Below are 21904 nucleotides of genomic sequence, written 5' to 3' on the forward strand. Positions count from 1 at the left end.
ATACAAGATGATGACAGGTAGTTTGAAGCATAAAGTTGATAATAAAATATTTTAAATTAACATTTTCCTGAAGTTTGTTGAAATGCAGTGTTCAGTTGATTTCTGTGACATTTGCAAGGCTACACTCACATTTCCTGTGGTAATGTTATTTTGTCCCCTTCCTTCCGTTATCTGTCTTCACAGCTCACTGCCCAGCACATTTCCCTTTATTCCCTGTGCTGATTTGCATAGACTCCTGGGGACTCAGCTGCTGCTCAGACTCTATTAATGGGGATTCCCTGGAGATGGGGCCTGAGTGCACCAGACGGTGAGCAAGATGCTGTCACAGTCCCAACTCCTCATCCTCCTGGGGCTCTGGGTCTCAGGTGAGAGCTTCAGAAGAGCAATGTCTTTATAAAGCTGGAGAGATGGTTTTCACATGCAGAGTGTACAGACTATTCCATCTCAAACAGATCTGATTATATATGATAAATGAGGAAAACTGCATGTGAATATATATTTTATATACTTGTGATTTATTGTGTGATCTTGTTCTTTTCTGACTGCAGGTGCCAGTGGGGACATCATGATGACCCAGTCTCCAGTCTCTGTGGCTGTGACTCCAAGGGAGACTGTCACCATGAGCTGCAAGGCCAGCCAGGGTGTTTACAGCTACTTAAACTGGTACCAGCAGAAACCTGGACAGGCTCGCAAACTGCTCATCTATCTTGCATCCAACTGGGCTTCTGGGGTCCCCAACCAATTCAGTGGCAATAGGTCTGGGACAGATTTCTCTCTCAGAATCAGTGGAGCCCAGGCTGAGGGTGTGGCCAGTTATTACTGTCAGCAAAGAAACAGCTCTCTTCCTGCAGTGCTTCAGCCTCAAACACAAACCTCCTCTCCCAGCTGTGGGGCACTGAGTCTTGCAGCAGCAGCTGCTCCCCCTCCTCCTGCCTCTTCATATTGTAACTTTCTTCCTAGTAGTTAGTCAGTCTTCTTGTTTTACTGTTTCCTTCAATGGATTCTGTCTTTCCTTGGAGCCTTCCCTGTGCTTGTTACTGAAGCAGTTATACTCTACCTCCTTTCTAACTGCCCTTTTCCTTCACTCTTTCTCTTTCCTTTACTCATTCCTTCAAAGACAATTCTGTAGTTCTAACCACTTGGTTGGAAATATTTTCCTTTGAGGTACTGGGGTTGCCTGGAGCCTGTAAGAGCAGAGAGACAGGAGGAGGGAGAAAAGGAGCTTCCTAGTTAGGAGTCTCTCAGAGGGGAAATGTAAGGGGGAATTCCTGACACATTGGTATTTAGAATAGTTAGGGTCTGAGTGTGCGATTTTTTCCTTTTATTCCCTGCAGTTCGAGCTGTTCTCTGCTCTCCCACACCTGGTTTCCAGTTGGTGAGGAGGGGGCAGGGAGTGGGAGAGGGGCATGAAGCTGGCACCTTGGCCAATAGATGGGAAACAATCTTTATTCACAATGAAACCCTGTTTTCATAGTTGACAGCACTAGATGTCCATCAAGTTTCTTTCCCCTGGGCATTTATTTTATGCTAACATTTTTACACTTCCATTAAAGCTAGAATATTTACATACTTGCATTAAACAATTCATTATTCTATTTTGGTGCTATATTTGTGAATGAATTTGTTATAGTTAATGCTTTTCTTCATGGATTTCTCTTTTCATTTTGCAGTTATTGCATAAATTCTGAGAGTCTACTACATTTGCTTTATAATAATGGTAATAAGCAGTTAAAGACATGGGTCTGTCTTGCAGAGTTTAAGTGTGAAGGGGTAACAGATATTGATTAAAGATTATCAGAAAATGCAAAATTTGATATAGAATATGTATTGTACCTGGCCGACAAGGTGTAGCACCTTTTACGGTTGTGTGTGTGTGTGTTTGTGTGTGTAGCTTAATGCAGGGGAAGGGTTTGGTAGGTTTTTAAGCAGACAGAGGTCATGACCAAATTTGCCTTTTAAAAAGATCGCTCTGATTTTTGCTGAGTTGACTTATAAAGAAAATTAGTCAAGAATAGACATAAGAAGACCAATAACAAATCTATTTCAGGAATCCAGGAGAGAGATGTTTGTGGCTTTCTGAAAGTCATGGCAGTGGAGATAGGAAGATGTGGGTGAATTGGGGAATATGTGGTTTTAAGATTGATAGGAGGTGGATGTGAGTGCTGCAGTAAAGAGTGTTGTCAAACATGACTCCACTGATTCTGGTTTAGATAATAGGATGTCTGTTGCTCTTTCCCTTGGGTGGAAATGGGTGGGGTTGGCTTGCATGGAGGTGTAAACCTCATGAGATAGGTTCCAGAGATACTGAACTAGAAGTGCCATAGAAAGAGCCAAGAATGTTAAGAGTTTAGAATTCAGAAGAGAAGTTTGAATGGCAAGTATAAATAAATTAGAACAAGATACAACTGTTCTATCAACTAACACGAACTTTGATAGAATGAAAGCTGTCCTCTATTCAGTTTATTTTTATTTATTAATTTACTAACAAATATTAATTGACCAAATACTCTCTCAAATGCAGTGCCAGGTATTTTGAGGATATTATTCTTCATATGTATCAATAAATCAATAAATTTAATATTGAATATTTCATTTTGAAACATGACAATGAAAATTGCATAAAACACACACACATAACTATTTTTGATTAACAACACCTAGCAGTCCCCAAGATCTCATCATGACCTGGTGCATTTCTTCCCCACATCCTACTTAAATCCACTGCTCCCTTACCAGCCATAACCCTTTTTCTTCTCTCTGAATTTCATAGAATCACTTCCTTGACTCACATTTTTAAATTCCAGATAGATATCACTAAACCATATAGTTTTGCTTGTCATGGAACTTTATATAAATAGAATCATGCTCCACACCTTACTTTGTTGCTAGCATTTTTCACTCAACATTCATAGAGCATCTCTTCTGTTGTATGCTTCTGCAATTTATTCACTTTCATTGCTGGATAGAATTTCACTGGATGACTCCACCCAAATTTATCAAATCAACTCTTGTTTAAGCAGTTTACTTCACACACAATACATTCCATGGCCTTGAAGATCCCTTTGATGATGTCACTTTGGGCTCCAGAACTCTTGCTGTACCTGTGTCTCCACTCCCTCTGCACACCTGCACTCTGCCCCTACATGTGGCTCTCCTGTGCCCCCCCATGCCTAAGGATTCCCTCCTGTTGCACAGAGACTTCAGACCAGCTCTGACTTGTGCAATCCAGTGAACTTCCCTGCAATTCAGGGGATTGAAACTGCACCTTCTCCACGATGTTCTAAAAGCCAGGTGTTTCCCTCAGGGGTGTTCCTTTAACCTTAGGGTGCCATGTGGCATTCTCTTACATCTCATAGTTACTCCTCTATCATAGTTTAATAATTCTTTATGTTAAACTTCCCCTTTCCCATCTGTTGATGTTCCTTCAAAATCTGTCTTCTTTTTTCCAGATCCACTGCTTCTAGTATTTTAAATTCTGTGGTGACTTTATTGTTATCTGTGAAACATTCTGTCTGGTAGGAGTTGACTTGTGCTTCTCAGAAGTGGAGCATAGACATGAAATTACTATTTTAAAAGTATATAGATATTTTTAAATCTTCTTTTATTTTTGATGTCCAGCTTAATTGCCTGTAGGTCAGTGCACTCAGTATTTCAAAATGTGTTCATGTTTGTTCTCTGTCTCGGCCTATAAGCTTTTTATTTTTATTTATTTATTTTTTTTAGTGCATGTCCAGGAAATGAGGTCATGTCTCCTGCATGGAAGGCAGGCAGGAATTCTAACAGCTACACTCCCCATGCACCCCTATGAGAATTTTTTTAGGTGGTTCCACATGTGGCTTGAAGTGAATGTGTAAATCAGTGTTGTGGTAGGATTCAGTTGTCAACTTGGCCACATGAAGGCACTTAGTTCTGTTGCTTTGAACATGAGCCAATGGTACATGAACCTCATCTGTTGCTCATTGCATCTGCAGTTGGCTACAAGGTGTGCCTGCTGCAATGAATGATGTTTGACTTAATTGGTTGGTGCTTAAATGAGACAACTCAACATAGCACAGTCCAAGAAGCTCAGCATACCTCATCTCAGCACTTGCAGTCCAGCCCAGGCCTTTGGAGATGCAGAAAGAAATCACCCTGGGGAAAGTTATTGGAACCCAGAGGCCTGGAGAGAAGGCCAGCAGAGAGCATCCTGTGCCTTCCCATGTAAGAAAGAACCTCAGATGAAAGTTAGCTGCCTTTCCTCTGAAGAACTAATGAAATAAATTCCCTTTTATTAAAAGCCAATCCATCTCCAGTGTGTTGCATTCTGGCAGCTAGCAAACTAGAACAATCAGTTAATGTTTTCATAATTTTTTCTCCTCGTTCTTCAGATTTTCCTATTTTTATTAATTTTTCCTGGTTTTATAAAGCTGAGAGTGGGGATCTAATATTCCACCTTTATCTTTGTGTATTTATGCTTGTTCTCCTTATAACTATTCAATTTTTGGTGTCCACATTTGAGGTTATTAGATGAGTAAAATTCAGTATTATTTTTTCTTCAGGGTGAATTGAAACAACCATCAATGAAGTGACGTGTGTTACCTAGTAACGATTTTTGCATTAAAGCATATGCATTTATATGCCTTATGATATTATTATAACTTCCCTTTTTTGGTTAAGGTTGTAATTTTATAAATACATACATATATATATAAGGTTATATGATTTTCCATTACTTTACTTTCAAGCTTTCTATAGTTTTGTGCTGCTTTAGATGTGGCTCCTTTTAAGGACTATGATTCTGTGTGAGTTTGATTCATAAAATGTGATGAACTTTGTAGTTTAGTCACAGAATCAGATATGTAAGATAATTACTAATATATTAGTTATTTCCTACCATGCTTTTGTATTGAATGGATAATTTTTATTATCTATTCTTCTTTATTAGTGTCTTATATATAATGTGCTTTTAATTCCTTTAGTAGTTATTCAATAAATTACAACACACTTATCAATATTAATGTCTAAAATTAATTGAAATCTTTCTGCGGGTTTGAAACTGTCGTGCACCCCCAAAAAAGCGATTCTTTAATCCTGATTCAGTATTGCTTGGTGGAATCTTTAGACTAAATTGTTTCCATGGAGATGTGACTTACCCAGTTGTGGGTGGGACCATTTGAACAGGTGGTTTCCTCAGAGACGTGTCTTCGCTGTTCAAGGTGGGGCAGCTGATAATTAAACCAAGAGCACCTGAATGCATTTCCACCTGGGTTTGTTCAGCAGCATCAAAATCACCCTGCTTCCTGGCCAGTTGTTTTGGATGATATGTGGAAGTTCTTTGGGTAATAACTATGAAGCACAATTAGCCAACCAGTCTTGAGGGCAGAAAAGGACAGCTATATTGACTTAAAGAACATGGTGGAGGAAAGGGGAGAATAAATGTGGTCGAGTATCCCAAGCTTACCTAAACTTGGCCCCTATAGGGTAAGGGGGTAACAGTCATGGATGGGTCATGGATTCCTGCTTTTATTGTGTCTCGGATGTGAGAGCAAACCTTTACCTGCAGATACCGGGGATTCCAAGTTTCAAACCAAATGGAGCAAAAAGCAGAAGTACCAGGGGCCAGGCCTTTTGGAGAAACCGAGTGCAGATTCGATCATCCAAACTCTGTGGAGATACAAACCTTGCTAATAATTATGAAGCTTGAGATGTCAAAGCAATGTTTGCAGAAGAAGTAGCAGGGGCCATTCAGAGAAGCTAAGGGCAGCTTTTATGACCCCATCCATAGGGAGCTGCAGGCTTAGAACCAGAGGAAGGCAGGGCTAGCTGGGGTGGTCACTCAAGAGGACTGCTTATCTCTAGGAAAAATGATGGGCTACCAAGTATAACTTAATTTATGCCACTATAAAGGATTGCTGCACTGAAGGGGAGCTGTGATTTTTTTGCATGACTACATGTTTCCCTATTTGTCTTTGATATTCTGCAGTTTTCTGAGCTGTTTCACAGCATGGAGTCCTATTTATTAATTTGACTTTTATGATGGGCACTTGAGTTTGTGAACTGGTTTCTTTCACAAACTTTGGGTAATTCTTAAGCATTATTTGTTGAAATATGCATGTGCCCATTATCTGCCTTCCTCAGATGTATATTAGTTTTCTCACTGTACATCTCTCTGGATCCTCTATGTCTGTGGGTTTTTTGTCCATCTTTTTCTTTCTCAGCATTGTATTTTGGAAAGTTTCTTCTGCTCTGGCTTCTAGTTCTGTAAACTTTCCACTGCTGTCAATTATCTTCATTCAGTTTCAATTTTGGTTTTCCTTATCCATGATCTAGAAACATTGGTTTGGTTCTGTTTAAGAGTGTAATATCACCCTTAAGATTTAGTTTTCTGTATACATGCTATCATATTTGTTATTCATTCCTTTAAAAAATTTCTGAGCATTACAAAATCTGAAACCATAAGGAGAGTGCTGTTGTCAATTCACTTCTGATTCATGCTGCACATGTGCCTTCAGAATTTCCCACCTGGAGGTGCTGTGGGCTCTCACTGCTGTGGCCTGTGCATGGATCTGGAGCCCAAGGCACATGTTGGCAGTGTCCTTAGATGTCATCAGGACAGTGTGCCTTTTGTACCAAAATATTTCCAGTTAGAGGCAATCAAATATCTTTTCAGAGCATGAATTTTCTTAAGGAATAGACACATTTAATATGAGGTTCTTATTTAGATTGTCCTGTATTGTTGATTGCAGCTTGTGTAACTGTAGAATGTTATACATTTTGAATATATATTTACTTTAAAATAAATCATTGAAAATTTCATTTTTGAAATTGATTACTAAGTGTTTCACATTCAAAAAGTTGCATTTTCTGTGATATTTCTGGGACTTCACGTTGTATTCTTCCACAATCCACTACGCATTGGTTTCTATGACCACTGCCTGTCTTGCACAGGCCCCTCTGGCACTGCCCAGCTGTGCATAGATTTCCAGCTGGGCTTTGTGCCTTTGTGATGGGAAAAGAGCTGGGACTGGCAGGGCAAAGAGACTGGTAATGGCACATCACTACCTGTCTCTGATGTTGCTGCTCTGGGACTCTGGTCGAAGGTGTAAAAGAACCTCAACCAAACATGGTTTAAATCTATTTAGACTAGGGAAAACTACTTTAGATGCACACTGAAATAGCCATAATTTCCAGATATATTAGAGGCCATATTGAATGTAATGGATCTCTGAGGTATGTTGTACCTACAAGAAAGCAAAATGTGGACAAGCTGTTTTTGAATTTGTTGGCATCATCTGTGCATCTGTGTTAATCATTCATTCTGATTGCAGGTGTCCAAGGGGAACCTGTGAAGACTGAGTCTCCAGTCTCTCTGGCTGACTCACCAGGTCTGAGGGTCACCATAAACTGCAAGTTCAGCCCTAGTATTTTATCCATTCACAATCAGAAGAACCAGTCTGGTACCATTTCTCTAATGAAATCTAATTTCATTAGAGAAATGTAAATCAAAACCACAATGAGATATCATCTCACACCCACCAGAATGGCCATTATCAACAAAACAAAAAATGACAAGTGCTGGAGAGGATGTGGAGAAAGAGGCACACTTATCCACTATTGGTGGGAATGTCAAATGGTGCAACCACTGTGGAAGGCAGTTTGGTGGTTCCTCAAAAAGCTGAATAAAGAATTGCCATATGACCCAGCAATACCATTGCTAGGTATCTACTCAAAGGACTTAAGGGCAAAGACACAAATGGACATTTGCACACTAATGTTTATAGCAGCGTTATTTACAATTGCAAAGAGATGGAAACAGCCAAAATGTCCATCAACAGATGAGTGGCTAAACAAACTGTGGTATATACATACGATGGAATATTATGCAGCTTTAAGACAGAATAAACTTATGAAGCATGTAATAACATGGATGGACCTTGAGAACATTATGCTGAGTGAGTCTAGTGAAAAACTAAAGGACAAATACTGTATGGTCCCACTGATGTGAACCAACATTAGAGAATAAACTTGGAATAAAAAAAAAGAAAAAGAAAAAGAAAAGAAAAGAAGAAATAAGTGGAATTTAACAACTTAAATTCAGGATCCGCTCTGTCAGCTGGATAGTCATGTGGCTGGCATGTGCTTCTCCCATGCTCCTGTGCTCCATTGCTTATAGCTTCTCTTCTTGTGTGGCTCTTCACTTTGCTTCTCCAGGGCTGGCTTTCATCTTTTTGCTTCCTTTGGCTCTCCCTAGGTTCTGTCTTGCTTACCATCTCATGCTAGGCTCCAACATCTCCAAACGTCAATGTCTCTATTCTCCAAGTGTCAACATCTCTTTCAGCCTGGGGCTCTCTTGGCTCTGAGGCTTTGATCATTTCTGTTTCTCTTCAAAATGTCCCCTCTATTAAAATATTCCAGTAAAATAATCAAAATGCACCTGAAATGGGTGGAGTCACATCTCCATCTAATCAAAAGGTCGCACCCACAATTGGGCAAGCCGCATCTTGTGGAGATAATCTAACCAAAAGATTCCAACCTACCATATAGAATCAGGGCTGCTCCCAGAAGATGGGGTCAGGATTAAAACATGCCTTTTATGGGGTTCATAATGGTTTCAAACTGGCACACAAAAGAAACCAGGACAGTCCTCTAACTGCTCATCACCTCGGCATCCACAGGGCATCTGGCATCACTGACAGGTCCTTGTCAGCTGATCACAACACACTGCCCTCTCAGCATCAGTGGTCTCAAGGCTGAAAATGGGCAGATTACTTCTGTCAGAAATATTATGACTTTCCCCCCATTATGATTCAATGTTGAATACAACCTCATCCTCTGGGCGGTTTGTCAGTCAATCTCTTATGAAGTTGCTGCTCCCTGTTCCCACAGCCCTAGAAATACCTACATCTTCTATCTTCCTGGGAGGTTGTCTCCTGATTTCTTTTCAAGAAGGTTTTTTTTAGGTCCAGGGGACATTTAGAGGGTCTGATCTCTTTAATCCTTTTAGTGATGGTCACTGTGGGAAAATGCAGTAAAGATCTCTGTTCTAGTTTCCTATTGCTCCTGTAACAATTCCATAAACATTAGAAATGTCTCATTTACAGTTCTGCAAATCATTAGAGCAAAATGGATCTCATCAGCTAAAATCCTGGTGTGGCAGTGACCCCTTGTGGTAGCCTCAGGGGAGAATCTGTTTCTTGTCCTTTCCAGCTTGTAAAGACCTCCCAATTCCCTGGCCGGTGCCCCCTTCATTGTTCTTAATTCTAATCAACACTTCATCTCCTGACCCTTCTTCCGTTGTCACATGTTTCTGTCTGAGAGGTTCATTTCTTTTAAGAGCGCATATGTTTTCGCAGGGGTATTCAGATAATCCAGGGTAATTTCCAATCTCATCATCTGTATACTTCATAATATCTTCAAAGTCCTTTTTTCTGTATATGTTAACATTTTGTTTAATATGGAATGCTTCATGAATTTGTGCGCCATCCTTGCTCAAGTATTAGGTTAAGAACATCTTTGGGGGTTACTAATCTGACTGCCAAACCTGCTGTGTTGCTTACACTGTCAGGGTCATTGTCAGTAAGTTCTATACAATGTATCACTGTACTGCTGTGCCCTCCCTGTGCCCTTCATCCTGTTTCACATCCATCCCTGAAGTACAAGGCTTTAGATTACTAAAGGAAATCAACTTCCAAAATAAACCAATCAAAATATTTATATTCTATGAAGACAAGAAAACACCATTAAACATATCATGATGCAGAAAGCTATAGCTCACCCTAACAATGAAATTAAAACATGAGAGGAGACACAGACATTGGAACAACTAATCAAAATGTTCATATAAGTCTGCAAAATAAAATCATTGGGATGACTAATGACACAAAGGAGATCAAGAAGACTCTAGAGGGTGGGCCATGGTGGCTCAGCAGGTAAGAATGCTCGCCTGCCATGCCAGAGAACCCGGGTTCGATTCCCGGTGCCTGCCCATGTTAAAAAAAAAAAAAAGAAGACTCTAGAGGGGATAAAAAAGAATTTGAAAGAATAAGTAGAAAAATAGCAGATTTCACGGAGATTAAAGATGCAACAGATCCACAAAGAAACATACTAGAGATACACAAAAGCAGATATGAAGAGGCAGAAGAAAGAATAAGTGAACTAGAGGGCAGGACAACTGATTTGGAACATTCAAAACAGTAAATGGCAAAAAAGATGGAAATTTTTGAATTGGATCTCAGGGAAATGATGGACAAAACAAAGTGCACAAATATAAGAATCATTGATGTCCCAGAAGGAAAAGAGAAGGGTAAATCTGTAGGATGAGCAGTTGAGGATATAATGGCAGAAATCTTCCCAATCCTTATGAATGACCTAAATATATAAGACAAAGAAGCTCAATAAACACTAAATAGGATAAATCAAAATAAGCCTTCCCCAAGACACTTACTAATCAGTCTGTCAAATGTGGAGGAGAGCTGAAAATCCTAAAAGCAGCAAGAGAAAAACAATCTACTGCATACAAGAGAAACCACATAAGACTGAGTTTAGACTACTCAACTGGCATGATGGAGGTGAGAAGGCAGTGATATCATATATTTAAGATCCTGAAAGAGAAAGACTTTGGGTTAAGAATTCTTTACCTACCCAAATTGTCTTTCAAAACTAAGGGAGAGATTAAAATTTTCACAAACAGATTCAGAAAGAATTTGTCAACAAGGGACCAGCCCTACAAGTATTACTAAAAGGAGCTCAGTCAGTTGCAAAAAAAGAAAGGAGATGGACATCTGGAGGAAGAAACAGAACTGAAGAGTACCACTAAGAGTAACTTAAAGGATTGAAAGGGAAAGAGGGAAAAGAATATATAGATCTGACAAATGAAATCCAAAAGTTAAGATGGTAGATTCAAGAATGCAGTTTCAGTAATAACCTTGAATGTTAACAGAATAAACTTACCAATAAAATGATACAGATTGGTGGAATGGATTAAGCTATATGCTGCTTACAAGGGAATTATCCTAAACACAAGGGTACAAATAGATTGAAAGTGAAAGGGTGGAAAAAGATGTTCCATGTAACTTGTAACTAAAACAAAGCAAGAATAGCTATACTAATATCAAACAAAACAGACTTTAAATATAAAGACATCATAAGAGACAAAGAAGGACACTATACAGCAATCAAAGGGATAATTTACTGAAAAGAAATAACTGTAATAAATGTTTATGATCCCAATAAGGGTCTCCAAAATATAAGAGACAGACATTGCTAAAAGTGAAGGGAGTGACAGATGTTTTAACAATAATAGTAAGAGATAAAAACACCTCTCTCCTCTCTATATAGCACAACCTACAGAAGGTCAACAAGGAAATGGGGTAGTTAAACAACTTGATAAATGAATTAGACCTAACAAACATATACAGGGCATTACACCCCAAAACCAAAGATTTACATTTTCCTCTAGCATTCATGGAACATTCTCCAGGATGCATTGATAGATCATAGGCTAGGGCTCAAAACAGTCTTCATAAATTTAAAAACACTAAAATAATTTAAAAACTTTCTCTGCTCAAAAAATGGAATGAAGCATGATTTCAATAACCAACAAGGAATGAGAATGTACATAAATATGTGGAGATTAAATAGCACACTCTTTTCTTTCTATTTTTTTTTTTACATGGGCAAGCTCCAAAATTTCAACCCAGGTCCTCAGGCATGGCAGGCAAGCGTTCTTGCCTGCTGAGCGAAATAGCACATTCTTATGTAACCAGTGGGTCAAAGAAGAAATGGCTAGAGTAATCAGTAACTATCTGGAGATGAATTAAAATGAGAATACAACATATCAGAACTTATGGGATGTGTCAAAGACTGTGAACAGAGGGAGATTTATTTCCCTAAATGCCTATTTTAAAAAACAAGGAAGAGCAAAAATCAAGGACTAAACTGCTCACCTGGAGGAACTTGAGAAAGAACAGCAAACTAACGCTAAAGCAAATAGAAGCTAAATAACAAAGAGTAAAGGAGAGTTAAATGAATTGGAGAACATTTTAATACAAAAACTGGGTTTAGATGCTATAAGCAAAGAAAACTACAGGCCAATCAGCCTAATGCACATAGATGCAAACATTCTAAACAAAATATTAGCAAATGAATCAAACATCACATTAAGAAAATTATGCATCACAACTGACTGGGATTTGTACCAGGAATACAAAAATGATTCAACACAAGAAAATTAATTAATGAAAAACTGCATGTCAACAAATCACAAAGGAAAAATCACACGATCATCTTGATTGATGGTGAAAAAGCATTCCACAAAAATCAACATCCATTTCTGATAAATAAACTTAAAAGTACAGGATTCAAAGATAACTTCCTGAATATGATAAAGGGCATATAAGAGAATCAACAGCCTGCATTGCACTCAATGGAGGGGAACTGAAAGCTTTCCCCCCAAAATAAGAAAAGAGACAAAGACACCTGCTGTCACCTCTTCAATATTGTGCTAGAGGTGCTAGCTAGATCAATTAGGAAGGACAAAGAAATAAAAGGCATCCAAAATGGAAAGGAAGAAATAAAACTCTCATTATTTGCAGACGACTTGATATTATGATTGGAAAATCCTGAAAAATCCATAACACAGTTACTTGAAAAATGAACATATTCAGCAAGGTGGCAGGATATAAAATTTATGTGCAAAATTGCTAGCATTTCTATATGCAAGCAATCACCTAGCTGAGGAGTCAGTTACAAAAAAATTTCCTTTCAAAATAGCAACTAAAAGAATTGAGTATTTAGGAATGAACTTAATAGAGATGTAAAGGACTTGTATACAGAAAACTACATAACATCTGATTTGCTAAAAGAAATCAAAGAAGACCTAAATAGATGAAAAGACATTCCCTGCTCATGGATAGAAAGGTTAAACATCATTAAGATGTCCATTCTACCCAAACTGATCTACAGATACAGCACACTTCCAAACAAAATTCCAACAAGCTCCTTTGAAGACTTGTAAAAGTGAGTTATCAAAGTTGTCTGGAAAGAAAGGAGACCCTAAGTAGTTAAAAATATTTAAAAAAGAAGAATGAAGTGGGTGGGTTAACACTTCCTAACTTTAAAGCTTATTATTAAACCACCATGATCAAAACAGCATGGTACTCACACAAAGACAGAAATATTGACCAATGGAATCAAATTGAGATTGCAGAAATAGACCTCAAATCTATGGTCAATTGGCTTTTGATAAGGCTCTGAAATCCACCGAACTGGGACAGTGTTTTCAACAAATGCTTATGGCAGAACTGGATATCAATAGCCAGAAGAATGAAAGAGGACCCATACCTTATGTCCCATACATAAATTAACTCAAAACGGATCAAACACCTAAATATAAGAGCTAACACCTTAAAGCTTCTAGAAGAAAATGTAGGGAAACATCTTCAAGACCTAGTAATAGAAGTTAGCTTCCTAAAGTTTACACCCAAAGCATAAGCAGGAAAAGAAAAAAATAGATAAATGAGAACTCCTCAAAATAAAATGCTTCTGTACCTTCAAAGAATTTGTCAAAAAGGTGAGGAGGCAGCCAACTCAATGGGAGAAAATATTTTGAAATCACATATTGGACAAAGTTTGATAATCTGCATATAAAATAAATCATACAACTTAACAACAAAAGAGCAAACAACCCAATTATAAAATAGGTTAAAGATATGAATAGGCACTTTTCTGAAGAGAAAATATGGATGACTCAAAAACACAAGAAGCTATGCTCATTTTCATTAGCTATAAGGGAAATGCAGATCAAAACTACAATGAGATGCCACCTCACACCTATTAGAATAGCTCCTATTAAACAAACAGTGAACTATAAATGTTGGAGCAGATGTGGAAAAATTGGAACACTTATGCACTGCTGGTAGGAATTTACAATGGCATAGCCAATACAGAACACAGTTTGGCAGTTTCTTAGGAAACTAAATATCGAATTGCCTTATGATCCAGGAAAGCACTACTTAGAATATAGCCAGAAGAGCTGAAAACAGGGACATAATCCTAGACATTTGCACACTGATGTTCATAGCACCATATTTCACAAATTGCCAGAAGATGGAAACATTCCAAGTTCCCATTGACAGATGAGTGGATTAACAAAATGTGGTATATACATATAATGGAATATTATATAGCGTTAAGATGAAATGACATCCTGAAATCCATGACAAATGGATGCACCTTGAGGACATAATGCTGAGTGAATTAAGCCAGACACAAAAGGATAGATACTATATGACTCCATTTTTATGACCATGGGAAAGGTCAAATTAGAGCCATATGCTACAGAATATAAGTGACTCAAAGATACATAGAAGCTAGAGATGGGTGAACAGTTAGCTAATGAAGGTGTTCCTGTTTTCTAGCTGCCAGAATGCAATATACCAGAAATGGAATGGCTTTTAAAAGGGGATATTAACAAGATGCTTGTTTAAAGTTCTAAGGCCTAGAAAATGTCCTGATTAAAGCAAGTCTATGGAAATATCCAATCAAAGGTATCCATCCAGGGAAAGATACCTTGATTCAAGAAGGCCGATGAAGTTCAGGCTTTCTCTCTAAAGTGAGAAGGCACATGGGGAACATACTCTGTGCTTCTCTCTTAACTGGAAGGGCACATGGCAAACATGGCATCATCTGCTAGCTTCTTCTCCTGGCTTCCTGTCTCATGAAGCTCCCCGGGAGGCGTTATCCTTCTTCATCTCCAAAGGTCGCTGGCTGGTGGACTCTGCTTCATGGTGCTGCAGCATTCTCTGCTCTCTCTGAATCTCCCATTCTCCAAAATGTTTCCTCTTATATAGCTTCACAAACTAATCAAGACCCACCCAAATGGATGGAGACACATCTCCCCTAATCCAGCTTAACAACCACCCTTGATCAGGATACACCTCCAGGGAGAATATCTAATTACAGATTCAAACATACGGTATTGACTAGAAATTATTCTGTCATTACAAAGTGGGGTTTTGATTAAAACATGGCTTTTCTAGGGTCCATACATCCTTTCAAACCAGCACAGAGGGTAAATTCAAATATAAAGGAATAGATAGAAGTGCAGATGGTTCTCTAGGGGATCTGTAAGTAATATTACCATGTTGAAGCAGAACAAGATTTAAAGGGGTTGTATAGACTTGTGTGTCCCACTGATTAACATGAGTAATATACTTCTGCAAGAACTACTTCAAATGTCTGAATCATGTACAAAGAGTGTTTAAGTCCAGAGTTCAGGTGGAAAACTGCAATTGCATGTGATGGGCTGTGTTTAACAGGAAAGCATCAGCAGTACCACAGCAACGGTAGGGACAAATAATAGAGTGAGTGGCAAGAATTAACCCTATATCATGAGGGGTGTTTACAGGTTTTCTTTCTCTGGGGAACAATGAAATTATCTAAAATTGAGAGTGTTGATGGACTATGGACTTTAGACACTATACATGATGCCTAATGAATGCAGGCAGTTGAAGGATGCACTGACTGAGAAGTAGATTGGCTATGATAGTATATACATATGATTGAATATTGTGCTGCTTCAAAAAAGAACAGAGTTGTGAGGCATGCAGTTATGTCAATGAACCTGTAGGACATTTGGTAAGATAAAATGTGGCAGAAACTAAAGAACAATTATTGAATGGTCTCCTTTGGAAAATACTAGGAAGAAAACAGAGGCCTAGATTAAGCTCTTATAGAAGACACATTGAGTCCAAAGAGGTAATTATTATTTCTGGGTTTTGAAAGACTGTTATATATATATATATATATCTACAACCTGGCATTGAGAGATAAGATAAAAGCTGATCAGGTCAGGATTAAAGTATTTGAGAACACAGGGATAAGGAAGATATTATTTATATTTTAGAACTGCATGTACTCCTGAAAGCAAAGGAAGAAATGTTTATTTTGTCTGGAACCAAAATTTTCTGAAGCACTTAATCTAACTCAACCTTCTGTATAGCTCATTGAACAATTGAAACACAGAGAACCCAGAATAAGAATGAGGGCCTTTAATCCTCTATATTGTAATGTAATGCCTGCATACATCATAGAATATATTAAGCAGAAAATCAAAAAGTATTGGCAAAGTCCCTTGAGAGATGGGAGAAAAAATATGGAACTATTACACTTTACCACCAGGGAATCCCCTGATACTGTGTCAAACATTAGGGACACCCAAAGCAATAGGCCAAGCCCTTGGTCTTGAGGCTTAAACTTGTGAAGCTTATGTAGGTAGTGGAGAAGCTTAGCCTACCTATAGGTCTGCCTAAGAGTGACATCTGGAGGACGTGCTTAGTTGCTCAAATGTGGCCCCACTCTCTCTTCTTTGCTTTGTATGTATGTTATATTATACAGTAAAAAATGTAAAAAATAATTGGAAATGCATATTCTAGTCATTCAATATAGTGGCAAAATCTCAATTTTGCTGACATTAGCTAGGTGCAATTATTAACAGCAAAATTTTCACCAGACAGATACTAAATTTAAGCAGGAAAACAAAAACTATCATCAATGAAAACTAGACCAAAGATTTAAATTGGAAATTTTGTAACTGAATTGTGGACTATTTGGAGCAAAAATTCAATCAGATTCTCTTTCCATTTTGTTGAATGTAAAACATTGGTCACGACAGAAGTGTTTCCAGATTTTAGTTATTTATTCTTAATGTTGACACTAGTAGGAATGTGAGAGTCCCCTTCATTTGTCACTATAGAGGTTTGGATCCCAAGGAACTGTCTATGCTGAGTTGAGTGGTACTATTTTTTCTTAAGTAAAAGCAAAAAATTAAATTAAATTTAATTTAATTTAAGTAGAAAATGTTGAATATGATGTTGGAGGTGGGGAAAAAAAGAATCAGCATGACATCTTGATTGATCTTGGACTGATCCATTTAAGAAAGACTGAGCAGAACACAAAGATGTGGAAAGTACGTGCATTACAGCTGGTCAAGCCCATGAACCTCTAGGGAAAACTTTGCATCCACCCATGGTGACGCATACCCAGGTTTGAATATTTCTGCTCTAAAGGATGTGTTTTAGACCAAAGGATCCAATGAGATGAGGAAAATCAGGGGTCAAAGAAACACATTTTCCAAGTAATGTCCAGCTTTCACTTTCATTTGAGATGCTGAATGTCAGGGTGAGATGACTAATGTCACTCCAGATGTGGTGTGGCTTTTGGGAATGGTAACTTACACTAGGTCATCTTTAACACACCTCACTTGGTAATAGCACAGTCTCACTCAGCTCTTCCCAAGCAGCATTCCATGTTTTTTATAATGCTTTTTTTTTCTTTTGGTGTAATTTTAGATTTACAGAAAATTTGCAGAGACAGTACAGAGAATTTCTGTGCACCCTCACCCACTTCCTCTTGATGCTAATATCTCACATAATCATGGTTCATTTGCAAAACTGAGCTATTTATACTGGTAAAATAATAATAACTGGAATCCCGACTTTATTCAGGTTTAACCATTTGTTTTCTAATGTATATTTCGTGTTCTAGGGTCCAAACCAGCACATGTCATATAAGCTTTCCATGAATTTGTTACAAGAATGTTGCATGATTTTACAGAAGAGCATCCTGACCTCTGCTAAAGCAATGCTCCTATTTGAAATCAGTAGCATAGTATTTTATTCTGTACATGAACATTCTATGTTTTTCAACCAATCTCATTATTTCAATATGAACAATTAATTTTTGCCTCTTAAGAAACACTTTTTTAAATCATCACATGCACTCATTCATCCAAAAATGAAAATTAGCACTTCCATTTGAGGACTGCAGCTACAATGGGGAATGAAAATTACATAGACCACAACAATTGTTTCAGACTCTGATGCATGTTAACGCTGCTGCATGTGAAACGACCCTTACAACTCACTTAGCCTGATGTTACATCTGCAACAGGAACATATGTACCAAGTGTTCCCAGGTAAGGAAGGGCATGAGGTACTGACAGCAAATGCACAGGAAGCAGAGAGGTTCAGGTCTTCTAGGGATGTCCCCAGGTCACTCCCCTCTATGACAGATTCCTGCCCAGAATTCCTTCAACTCTCTGAGAACATGGCCTTATAGTCAAAGAAGGGACAGATTCTGACCATCTTTAAATCTAATTCTGTTCTTCTTTTGGTTTTCATAGCACAATATTCAGCCCTGAATTTGTAGATGTGGTCAGATGACAGGAAATGATTTGTGGTGAAAAGAGGTGTAAAATACATTCATTCTACTGGAGGAGAGAGAGGTCAATATCACGCAGCAAAGAAGTAAGTAAGACCGTTTCTTCTCTCTGGAGTCAGGAATCCCCATTTCACATGAGATTGATAAACCCATGTTTGTTTTTTATCAGTTAATAACCAGTGAGCAGTTCATTAGTTCTCAGTGCTGTAGATCAGGAGTCTGGCTGAGCACAGTGTGAAGGGTTCTCTGCTCAAGGACTTAGGAGGATAAAATCAAGGAGTCAGTGAGGCTCTGTTCTTTCCAGAGCTTGGAGTTTTCTTCGAAGCTGATGTGGTTGGACAGAATCAGCTCCCTGGGTCATGGTATTGCGATCCTATTCCCTTGCTGTCTGTGCCTCTCATCTCCTAGAGGCTGCCCTCATTCCCTGCCAACATGGCCCCTCAACCTCGATAGCCAATATCAGATATTTTCTATCATGTCAGATCCTAACTATCTGTGACCTTTACTGAGTTTTAGTCTCTGAGCAGTACAAAAATATTTAAAGGGTCCCTGTGAAATAGTCAGGCCCACTTGAATAATCTACCCCTCTTAATGTCAATAGCTTTTATTTCATATGCAATAAAGTCCAGAAAATCTCTTCACAGCTGAATATAATTACTGTTTGAAGAAATGGGATGCAGTTTATACATGCCAGCGCTCAGGAAACTTGAGGGCCCTCTTAGAACTCTACTTACCACAATGCTCTTTTTACCAAGTATTGTTTCACCCCAATTTTATTTTTGGCAGTGGGGAGTTTAGGGAAATTTAAATTTAAAAATGACTACATGACTTTAGAGGAGAGAACAGAAGCACTAGTTTCCCAGCTGGCACAGAAAGCATAATCATTCCACACTTCCCATTTCCTTGCAGTATTAATGCACATGAAATGACCTAGAGAGTGTCTGCCAAAAAAATAATTAATTCAGACTCATGCTCCATGGATTCTCCCTGCACTTAATCTAATCCCTCAGCTTTCATCCTCTTTAAGCTTCTCCTAGGATCAAATCCTTGTCTGCTTTTCACAGTTTCATTTGTCTTTCATAATCATCCAAGACCACATTCTGTGCATTTTTGGAAGTGTTCTTCCTTGAGTTATGCAGGTCAACTCCCTACTTCATTCATGCATGAGGTCAACTGTCCATATTCAAACAGGGCATATCCATGCACAATTTTTCATGTGGACCCCTCTGCCTCAGTCATTTGCATGACATAACCTATTTCACCTCATGTCATCATGTTCTTTAATATATGTCAGCATAGGAAAGACATTCTACTGCATTGAAGCAGGAAACCTGACAGTTATGAAGTAAAATTCAAATTAAGTACATATATATTAACTTCATGGAACAGCAGGAAAAAAAACATGGAGATGAGGGCAAACATGAAGCAAGTACTGGCATCTTCAAAACCCATATATATGGTGGACCAAGAACACGGTGGAGCTTTGACTGAGTAGGAATGTCTTCCTGCTGGTTTGGGTCTGTGCCACCCCATTCCTGGATATCTGGAAATGGCACCCCACCTAGTGTAATGGGCTCTTAGGGAGACAAACTGTGGAAAATAAATGTATTATTAATAAGAATTGGAACAATACATGCCTTAGGATATTTCACATTATGAAAACTTCTTGGTGGCGGAAGGGTTGTTGCTTTGCAAGGAAAGTGGAAATCATGATACAGAACAGATTATGCTATGTACATAATTGTTAAACTGTCTCAATTTTTTCAGTCTTCCCCTGATTCTGTTCATGGTGAGGGATGTCCTTTGCAATGGACCTGGGTGCACCTTGCCCCATTTGTCCTGTATTATCAGCTTTGCTGCAGGAGGTAAATCACAGAAAAACAGGGTAGGAGAGGCTGCAGAAATATTGTTTATTGCCTCCTCTCCCAGGTAACTGAAAGGTTAAGAGGTCAGTGGTTCTGTTTCACTTATTCCATAACCTAATGTTCTGGGGCTGGAAGGGTTTCTATTGGTATTTGTGTAACTCTATAAATATTTTTGGTTTCTGGAAGAATAAATGCAAATCTGCTCTAATACCTTGGGAGGTGGAGCTATTTAATCTATTACCACTAGGTGGGGCAGTTACCCCTTAGGTGTGTGAAGTATTCACAAGATAGTGAATATTTTATTTAAGAAACTGATTTGAGGAATGGTGATTTGAAAAACTGGTGGACATAAAGGACAGTGCCAAAGGCAAACTGAAAGAATCTGGTGACTCATTTTCAGAGACATTATTTGGGTTCAGAGCAATATCAGTGGTTTGGTTTGAGATATCTTGAGGGGATTTGAGCTCTCAAAGAACTTCAAATATGTATTTAAAATTCAGAATAGACTGAGATAGACACAAAATCTGTGCACTACATCCTCATTCTATCCAGTTATGTGAATGTATTACACATAGTTTCCGGTACTATATTTTTAAAAGGTCCATTAATTCAGAGATATTGCACTCACAGACACATATATTCTATTACAAAATGAAGCATAAAAGATAATTATTGGTAGTTTGAATCTTAATATTGATAATAAAATATTTGAAATTCAGCAGTTTTCTAAAGTTCGTTGAAAAAACTAGTTTTTAGTTGATTTCTGGGACGTTTGCAGGACTACACTCACATTTCCTGTGGTAATGTTATTTCTTCCCCGTCCATCCATTATCTGTCTTCACAGCTCACTGCACAGTACATTTCCCTTTATACCCTGTGCTGATTTGCATAGACTCCTGGGGACTCAGCTGCTGCTCAGACTCTATTAATGGGGATTCCCTGGAGATGGGTCTTGACTGCACCAGACGGTGAGCAAGATGCTGTCACAGTCCCAACTCCTCATCCTCCTGGGGCTCTGGGTCTCAGGTGAGAGCTTCAGAAGAGCAATGTCTTTATAAAGCTGGAGAGATGGTTTTCCCACGCAGAGTGCACAGGCTATTCCATCTCAAACAGATCTGATTATATATAGTAAATGAGGAAACCGTCATTTGGATATATAGTTTATATACTTGTGATTTATTGTATGATCTTTTTCTTTTCTGCCTGCAGGTGCCAGTGGGGACATCGTGATGACCCAGTCTCCAGCCTCTGTGGCTGTGACTCCAGGGGAGACCATCACCATGAGCTGCAAGGCCAGCCAGAGTGTTAGCAAATACTTAAACTGGTACCAGCAGAAACCAGGACAGGCTCCCAAACTGCTCATCTATGATGCATCCAACCGGGTATCTGGGGTCCCTGACCGATTCAGTGGCAGTGGGTCTGGGACAGATTTCTCTCTCAGAATCAGTGGAGCCCAGGCTGAAGATGTGGCCAGTTATTACTGTCAGCAAGGTTACAACCCTCCTCCCACAGTGCTTCAGCCTCGAACATAAACCTCCTCTCCCAGCTGTGGGGCAGGGAGTCCTGCAGCAGCTTCTCCCTTCCTCCCTTCCTCTTCATATTGAAACTTTCTGCCTGGTAGTTAGTTAGTCTTCCTTTTTTACTCCGTCCTTCAATGGACTCTGCCTTTCATTGAAGCCTTCTTCATCCTTGTTACTGAAGCAGTTATACTCTATCTCCTTTCTTACTGCCCTTTTCCTTCACTTCAATTCCTTCAAAGACATTTCTGTAGCTCTTACCACTTGTTGGGACTAGTTTCCTTTGAGGTACTGAGGTTGCCTGGAGCCTGTAAGGGCAGAGAG

At 38.7% G+C, this 21904-nt stretch overlaps 1 gene segment (V, D, J or C); it reads left to right on the top strand.

Moving 5' to 3' along the window:
- Window positions 1-21027: 21027 nt before the first annotated feature.
- LOC143661349 (immunoglobulin kappa variable 3-11-like) lies at window positions 21028-21673 on the top strand. The segment is given in 2 exon segments: window positions 21028-21089; window positions 21273-21673. Coding segments are annotated over 2 exon segments (372 nt in total).
- Window positions 21674-21904: the final 231 nt, after the last annotated feature.

Source organism: Tamandua tetradactyla, chromosome 17, assembly GCF_023851605.1.
Source record: "Tamandua tetradactyla isolate mTamTet1 chromosome 17, mTamTet1.pri, whole genome shotgun sequence".
Taxonomy (NCBI): Eukaryota; Metazoa; Chordata; class Mammalia; order Pilosa; family Myrmecophagidae; genus Tamandua; species Tamandua tetradactyla.